At 38.1% G+C, this 8,695-nt stretch overlaps 1 protein-coding gene across 1 annotated transcript in view; it reads left to right on the top strand.

The window, feature by feature from the left end:
• The window catches only part of NOCT (nocturnin), a 48,430-nt gene extending 42,803 nt beyond the window's left edge, over positions 1-5,627 (top strand). The window contains exons 2-3 of the mRNA XM_007941216.2: positions 3,316-3,585; positions 4,792-5,627. Of these exons, the coding sequence (XP_007939407.1) occupies positions 3,316-3,585; positions 4,792-5,627 (1,106 nt within the window). The remainder of the gene's footprint in view (positions 1-3,315; positions 3,586-4,791) is intronic.
• Positions 5,628-8,695: the final 3,068 nt, after the last annotated feature.

The raw sequence follows: 8,695 nt of genomic DNA, 5'->3' as shown, positions 1-8,695 counted from the left end.
GTCTGTGTTAATTGGTTTCCCTTTTCTTTGTTGAAGAGCGTCTGTGCAGTCCTTTTGCCTAGTCCACCATCTTGCCGGAACTCTAAAATTATTCTTAAGCTTAAGGAGTGTACAGACTGAATTAGGCCCCTGGCTATAGTTTGTCAACCATTGTGCTCATAAAGTCTTATAAAAGTATTCATGGAGGCAATATTCCATGAGTTCTTGTATATTTTTGTTTTTATACTTGAAAGTCACCTTTGCTGGATATAAAATCCTAGGCTCACATTTTCTTGTGTGTTTTAAATATGTTGCTTTATTTTCTTCTGGCATGAAACACTGCAGGTAAAATCTGACGATAATATAATTTTATTTTTCCTACAAGTCATTTGCTGTTTTTGCCTAGCTGCCCAAAGGATATTTTATTTTTCTTTACAGTCCAGCTGGTATTGGTCATTTTGAGTTGACATTCTTAGATATGGAGCTCTGGTGGCGTAGCTTAAGGCATCTGACTGCTAACCAGAAGGCTGGAGGTTCAAACTCACCAGCCACTCCTCAGAAGGAAGATTAGGCCATATACTTCCGTAGAGATAACTGCCTCAGAAACCAAAGGAGCGGTCACTATGAGTCAGAATTGACTCAATGCCAGTGAGGTTTCTTTTTTTCTTTTGGTATTCTTAGGTATGTACTGTTTTTTCAATATAGAGTTTCAACTATTTTGAGGAACGTTTTCTTGGTTTATAGTTTTTAGTCCTTGTTCAGGAGCTCTGGTGGTAGTGGTTAAAGCATTCAGCTGCTAGCCAGAAGGTTGGTAGTTCAAACCCACTTTGAATTTGTTTTCAGCTACAACAACTCATATTAACCATATGTTGGATCTTCAGTGTTTGCCCCTTTCTCTTAAATCCTTTATCATTTCTTTTTTATTATTTCTAATTATTTTCCTATTGCCTCAATTCTGTGTTTTCTAGTCTAATTTATGCTCTTCTTTCATTTTCTTAGGGACTTAGCTAATTTTAAAAGATAAATTTTTTATTTTTTACGTAGGCATGTCTTTCTGTTATCATTATTTGCTGAATTACTATTATGAATATTGATAATATATTGACTAATGAATATTATTATGTTATTCTCTTCCTTATCATCTTTATGTGAAATTGGATTTGCTAAATTTTTAGAAGGAAGTGTGGTTCAGTATAGTTTTTATGACTTCAGATAACTCTTAAAAGTTTAGTATTCCATTGGACTATACCACCCTGTTTATCACTTTAATTTCTACAAGGTACTTAATAAGAATCCCAAAGCCCACTTTGGGAAAGATACGATGTCATATAAGGGAATGTAGAATGATCTTGTTAAAACTGAACTACATCAAGGTAGTAGTTCACCTGGAGACTCGACAGATGTCAAATAACAGTTTATTCCCAGTTTTAAAATAATCCCACAGTGTCCCTATAATTAAGTTTGCTGTGGTATCCTGGAATACTTTAGCACACAGTTTGGGGTTACGATTCCAGGTGATGACGATGTTCCTGATTGTAGAACCACATTGAGAATCCCTAGGATATTTAATAAGAACTCTGGTGGCACAGTTCCTAAGGAATTTGACTGCTAACCAGAAAGCTGGCAGTTCAAACCCACCAGCCACTCCTCCGAAGGAAGATTGGGCAATCTAGTTCTGTAGAGATACCACCTCAGAAACCCAAGGAGGGGTGGCTATGTGTTGGACCCAACTTTTTCTTTTCTTTTTTAGAAAAAACTAGAAGAGCAAGAAGAAAGACTTTGAAAGTTCTATTGCCAGCTGGGAATACAATTTCTTCCTCTAGAGCCACATAGTCACAGAGGCAGGCACATCAGTTAGATTCAATTGAATACATTGAAATCAAAGAGTTTGGAAGTATGTGTATGAAATTGCTTGTATATACACATATATTTGAATGTATGTTGGAAAAATTGGTATGTTACTTTGTCTTAGTTCCCTTACTGAAGAAAAAAGAAAACAATACAGAGCATACTTACATACTTGTTGACCTTGATGTTCAAGAACATTTGGTGATGAATACTTGAATTTACTTTTGTGACCTGCAACAGTGAATTTGATTGCCTGCCAGTTTCTGACATGGTCAGTCAGCTTGTCAACATATTTTATAAAGAAAACTTTGTTATCTTTCAAGAGAAAACAAGGATATAACATGGTAGGGAAATCGAGATTGTTTGGTCCCAGGATTCATCATATACAGATCTTGCCAGAGTTGGAGATTGCTCCAAGTAAAACTTACCCCAAATTTATATTTTAATGAAAAGAAAGCATGGTTGACCTCAAAAAAGACCAGTCAACTGCTTACAAGTGATCTGACATGTACTTTTCTAGTTAGTTGAAGATTGTGCTCCATTCTCCTCAGTGAGTTATAATTAATCTGTGGGGTAAAAAGCAAAGCACTGGAAAATGCTCTTGAAGACAATGTGACTGGTACTTCATGCAGCTTTCCTCACATCTTTTTCCAGGATATCAGGAAACAAGGGGTAACTCATAAGAAATTGGTGTCTTGAGTGGAAACTTGCTAGGTGAACTGTGTTGTGCCCCTTTCCCAATTTTAAAAAATTGAGCAGTTGATCTAAAGATCATAGAGACTATATTTTGCTCAATGATGTTGAGTTCTATAGAAAATCAGAGCCCTGATTTACAGTTAAGAGAAATGGAGTATGGATCCAGTCCAGCCATCACTTCCCACAACAGAAGGCTCTGTATAGAGGACACGGCTAGAGCAGCAGATTGCTATAACCTCATCTCTGCTTCAGGATTAACACAGGCTTTCTAACATTTGGCTTCAAATTCCTTTAAAGATCTATGGAAAAGGAATGTATACTCTCTTTGGTCATGCTTTCAAAAGACTAAGTCTCTAAATCATAAAGACAGTCCTAGAAGAAGCCATAAAGATCAGAGTGTTTCTCTCTTAGAAGAATTTGTTATCTTAAGTCATCAAAGGACAGTTTTAACAGTAGTATAGCCCTCCTTGGGTTTCCAAGGTGGTATCTCTACAGAAGTAGATTGCCCAGTCTTCCTTCCAAGGAGTAGCTGGTGGGTTTGAACCCCCAGACTTCTGATTAGCAGTCAAATGCCCTAGGCACTGTGCCACCAGAGCTCCTAGTAGGAGGCTAGAACCTGCAAATTCCTTTAATCCATCTCTGCAGAAATGACTTTATACGTGAACATGGCAGCATTGCCCTAAATTGAGCTCCCAGCTTCTATGGGCAGTAAATCTTTGTCAGTACAGATGAGAACAGAAGAAAGGGCCGGAAAAGGAGCTGAGTGTGTAATTGTGCTTTCCTCTTCTATAGTGTATTCCATGGGAAACGGTCCAAGCAGACTCTATAGTGCTCTTGCCAAGACACTGAACAGCAGCGCTGCCTCCCAGCACCCAGAGTATTTGGTATCACCTGACTCAGAACATCTGGAACCCATTGATCCTAAAGAGCTCCTTGAGGAATGCAGGGCTGTTCTGCACACCCGACCTCCCCGGTTCCAGAGGGACTTTGTGAATCTGAGGACAGATTGCCCCAGTAGTCACCCACCTATTAGGGTCATGCAGTGGAACATCCTCGCCCAAGGTATGCCTAATGCTTTGTGCTGAAGCGGTGGTTTTCTTTGACTTCCTTCCTGCTTTTGCACATGTCTGATGCACTGATGTCTCAGGTGGATGGAAGAAGTGTGGGCAGATGGAGGTGTAGGATGATGGGGTGACAAAGGCAGCAAGAAGAGCTCTCAGAAAGGGAGTCATTTGATTTTCAATAATTAAGCTAGCAACTGAAGCTTGAGTCTTTACCTTCCATGTTTGTGGCTGCCAAGTACAGTGAAAGTCTGTTTATGTTACTTCCCAAAAGATCCAAATTTAAATGATCCTTTTATTACTCAATTAAATAGAACAGCCTCAAACTTTCTGTTATCTCCAGCTTTCAGTCCATAGCACTAAGACAGCATTCTTGCAGGGGAATCACTGAGTCAGCTAAATGGGTGACATGTAAAACATTCTGCAGGGAGTGGGAGCTGTGATTGGGTGGTGGTAAGTCTGGTTATTCTTGCAGCCAGATTCTTATCCATATACATCTATATAATGTGAAGGCCAATGCTCTGTAAAGTGGGAGAATATGTGAAAATGTTCTGCTTTCCCTTATAAAGTAACCATTAATACTTATAGTCAAAAGGATTCTTTTCTTGGATCTGCTGAATCAAAAAACAGATAAACTGTGTAGTATTGCCTTGTATGTGGCAGTTGAAATTTTAAGGGGAAAAAAGGGGCCTTTTATTGCTAGAAAAGAAGGGAATATTCCCCAACTTTTCAATCTGATTCTTTTATTTTTCCAGCTGTTCATCTATAAGAGACGCTTTCTATATTAAGTAGGTTCCATTCATTCTGAGTGGTGTCTACTTTGTATCAGTTCATTCTGTCTTTGAATTACTTTATTGTCATTAGTGTTAAAATAAATATATTTAGCTCATTTGGTATAGTTTAGGCCCCTGGGGCTGCAAAGAACCATTTTCTTAATTAAGGCAAAAACTCAAGATCTTATGACTGAAATATAGTTATATGAAATAGCTTTAATATAAAGAAAATCAATTGCTTGCTTTATCCAGATGCTAAGAGTTATTTAGTTTGGGTGGGTCAATGCAGTTTAGACAGAGAAGAGCTACAGAAAGCATCTGACACAGAGGAAACATGGTGAGGGTGTTGAGTGCTGTCAACCTAAGGAGACTCCCAGGTCCTTTGAAGTCATTTTTCTGTAGTAGATGACAACTGACTGGCTTTTGTATTTCAGCTCTAGGAGAAGGCAAAGACAACTTTGTACAATGCCCTGTTGAAGCACTCAAGTGGGAAGAGAGGAAATGTCTCATCTTAGAAGAAATTCTAGCCTACCAGCCTGATATATTGTGTCTCCAAGAGGTGGACCACTATTTTGACACTTTCCAACCACTCCTCAGTAGACTGGGCTACCAAGGCACTTTTTTCCCCAAGCCCTGGTCACCCTGTCTAGACGTAGAACACAACAATGGGCCAGATGGCTGTGCCTTGTTTTTTCTCCAAAACCGGTTCAAGCTAGTTAACAGTGCCAATATCAGGCTGACAGCCATGACACTGAAAACCAACCAAGTGGCCATTGCACAGACCTTAGAGTGCAGAGAGTCAGGTCGCCAGTTCTGTATCGCTGTCACCCACTTAAAAGCACGCACTGGCTGGGAGCGGTTTCGATCTGCTCAAGGCTGTGACCTTCTCCAGAACCTACAGAACATCACTAAAGGAGCCAAGATTCCCCTTATTATTTGTGGGGACTTCAATGCAGAGCCAACAGAGGAGGTCTACAAACACTTTGCTTCTTCCAGCCTCAACCTAAACAGCGCCTACAAGCTGCTGAGTGCTGATGGGCAGTCCGAGCCTCCTTATACTACCTGGAAGATCCGGACCTCGGGGGAGTGCCGGCACACCCTGGATTATATCTGGTATTCTAAATATGCTCTAAATGTGAGGTCAGCTCTTGATTTGCTGACTGAAGAACAGATTGGACCCAACCGACTACCATCTTTCAATTATCCTTCAGACCACCTGTCTCTAGTGTGTGACTTCAGCTTTACTGAGGGACCGGAAGGACTTTTATAAGTACTTGTCTCTTTGTAATCACAAGAGTCTTAACTAGGGATGTTCCACGTTAAGTTGCCTGAGGAATGATTCCCAGTTTCTCTGACTTCATGTTTCCAGCATGCACTTGGGAAGGCATCCCATTAGTTCACTAACTTTTTCTATTAAAACCTACAGTGAAAAAGGTGTTTGCACTCCAGTTTTGGCTTGTATTGTTTTCTTTCTCTTAGTATTACATTTTGATATTTCAAGGGCATTATAACATCTCAGACTTGCTTGAGTCTTCCATAACTAACAAGAGGTATGTGGGAGCAATTTCTCTAGACAGTATTTCAAGTTATTTATTTGTGGATTTTTAAATGTCAACAAAAGTTATGCACGGCAGTATTTATTTATTTTTTTTATATTTTCATGTAAAGTTAATAAATTGTGGCAATATGAACATTTGAGAACCATGCAAAATACAAGTTATAGAGAATAATTTATAGTTACTTTCTTCAAGCTTTAAAATGTTTACATCATCTGGGATCTAACAAAATAGTGGTATACAAAGGAACTATTTCCTAGGTGGCTTTTTGTGTGTTTATTTAGGTGGAAGTAGCAAGTCTCCAGTCCAGATACATTGTTCACACACAGTATTTGTTATGGCTCCATGTTCCCCATCATTGTGTTTCTTGAAGAGATTCCATGGTCTTCATTATTTAATCACTACTCTGCATTTATACTGTTCCATTGGTGTACATGTGAAGTCACTCAGTCATTATTGTTTGTACTGGAATATACATTTCACAATAGGTTAGGAGATGTTATGTGGCAGTAGCTAAGAATGTCAGTGGGACCTTCTTTTCAGAGATGGGAAACTAGAAAGCCTTTTAATAGGGCAGTCATTGAAATTTCCTAAGACAGTTAGATAGTGTCTGGTTTAGATCTCTAGAAAGACAAGTTAGATGGAAAGATAACCTGGATTTCTCTCTTATCAGAAATAAAAGTAGTAAAGATAACAGGTGAAACTGCTTTCCAAAAAATAAAAATAACTTATTGGTGATAAATTCATAAATATTTTAATCCATGACTTGTAAATACTAAAGATTAATAAATGGTCTTTTAAAGCTAATACTTGTAATATTTTTGTCTTTTTAGCCCCCCAAAGTATCTGGGTGTAGACTTGATCTTTTGACACTACACACTATCCATTTTTAAAATGGACAAAGGTGGGTCTACAGCTACACATTGAAGGCGTCTATCCTGTGCTTATATGGTATCTCTCAGCACCAAACTTGGAGTTCTGTAAAAAAATGAGTCCACTCAAATATTCTGTGTTGGAACTGCTTCTGGAAACAAATGAGGTTTTCAGTATATTGTATATATAAAATTGGGGGGCTACCTGGAAGGAATGGGAAGTAGTTAGGTATCTATACCAATTGTTGTAATGGCTCAAATTTTAGCATGATTAATGGTAATCATCACTGAGGAGAAGAATACTGATTAGAATTCTAATTAGGCAGGCATTAAATACTGTTTGCCTGCCTCCAAAATCTACTAGCCTGAAGATGAAGTATCATAAGAGCCTTAACCCAGTAAATCTGGCTAAGAATTGAAAGCCAAAATTATGTTTGAATTTCATGCATCGTCCACCAATATATGTGAATGGGGTATATAGGTTGAAGGTGGGATTAGGGGTGGTTGGGAATGCCATTTAGCAAATAAAAGACTTCTGTAGATAATGTGATTGAGATGTGACTATAAATTCTTAGCATTAAGAAAAAAAAAGCCACAATGGAATTCTCCTTCTGAGGTTATCATGTTTGTTAGCTGCCACTGAGTTGGTTCACATCCCATGCACAATGGGATGGGACTGATTGATTGGGTTTTCATTGGCTGATTTTTGGAAGTAGATCACCAGGCCTTTTTTCCTAGTCCTTCTTAGTCTGGAAGCTCCACTAAAAACTGTTCTACATCATAGCAACATTCAAGTCTCCACTGACAAAAGATGGGTGGTGGCAGCACTTGAGGTGCGCTCGCCAGAAATTGAAAATTGAACCCAGGTGTCCCTCATTTCTGACAGGCAAGAATTCTGCCACTGAACTACCACTGTCTCCTGCCCAAAGTCATCACAGTAAGAGACCACTTATTTCAATGATGCTTTTGCATTTATCTTTGTTTAAAATCTAATGTGAACAGTCTGTGTAAACAGTAAGACTTTTTAGCAGTATATAAATCTTGTTAGGTTTCCCTTCATGTTTTTCTAAGTCTTTTTTTGTAGCTTTGCCTTATGTACTATTAGAATAACCTGAAGCCATTACAGTAAGTAACAAATCTGTACTACTTGGGACCAAGTATGAACTCTAGATATTTAAGTATGTTCCATGCATAGATCCCTATGTAACTTTCAGTTCATCTTTCTTTCATATCCCATATTTTGATGGATTTTTTACAAGAGTCTTAAGTTGTGCAGATTTGAAGAGGGGCCATGAATTTGTTCTTATTTTATGCCAGCTTTCAACAAATTCCATTCTACATAGTGGTAGAGAAAACAGTCTCATTTAGGCAAATACATTATGGTATATACATTGGAAAAAACTTAAAAGAGTTCCTTATCTTTGACTCTTAGAGCTTTACTAAGATTTTACAACTACTCTTAATTTATAGGTAGGGTCTCAAAAATAAAATAATTTGACCAAAGTGACAGCTAATAGTAAGAGTCAGGATTCAAAATCAGGTCTGTCTGAACTCCAGTGTGTGTGCGCTATGTTTCCACCAACATGTTCTTTTGGCTGTGAGTGAGTACACATGAGAAGGAATGTGACATTGTGGGGAAGAGATGTGTTCATTTATAAATGGTAATTCAAGCACATCAAATTTGACCCATGTCAGATATTTTCCTAATACACATACAATGTTGGAATAGAATCAATATAGAATGGCTGAACGATTAAATTTTAGTTATCCTAATATAGTGAAATCTTAGTTTTGCAAAAGTGTAACATCTCATACTGCCCATACTTTGAAGGTAGCTTTTAAAAGCAACAAGGAGAGCAGCTACTTTGTGTTGTTTCATAATAAAAGAAGAAATTGATGCAAACATTCTG

The sequence above is a fragment of the Orycteropus afer genome, unplaced genomic scaffold, assembly GCF_000298275.1.
Source record: "Orycteropus afer afer isolate SDZICR_OR568_19922 unplaced genomic scaffold, OryAfe1.0 scaffold00076, whole genome shotgun sequence".
Classification (NCBI taxonomy): Eukaryota; Metazoa; Chordata; class Mammalia; order Tubulidentata; family Orycteropodidae; genus Orycteropus; species Orycteropus afer.
Note: the sequence above shows the minus strand (reverse complement) of the source record. Positions and strands in the feature narration are given on the sequence as shown.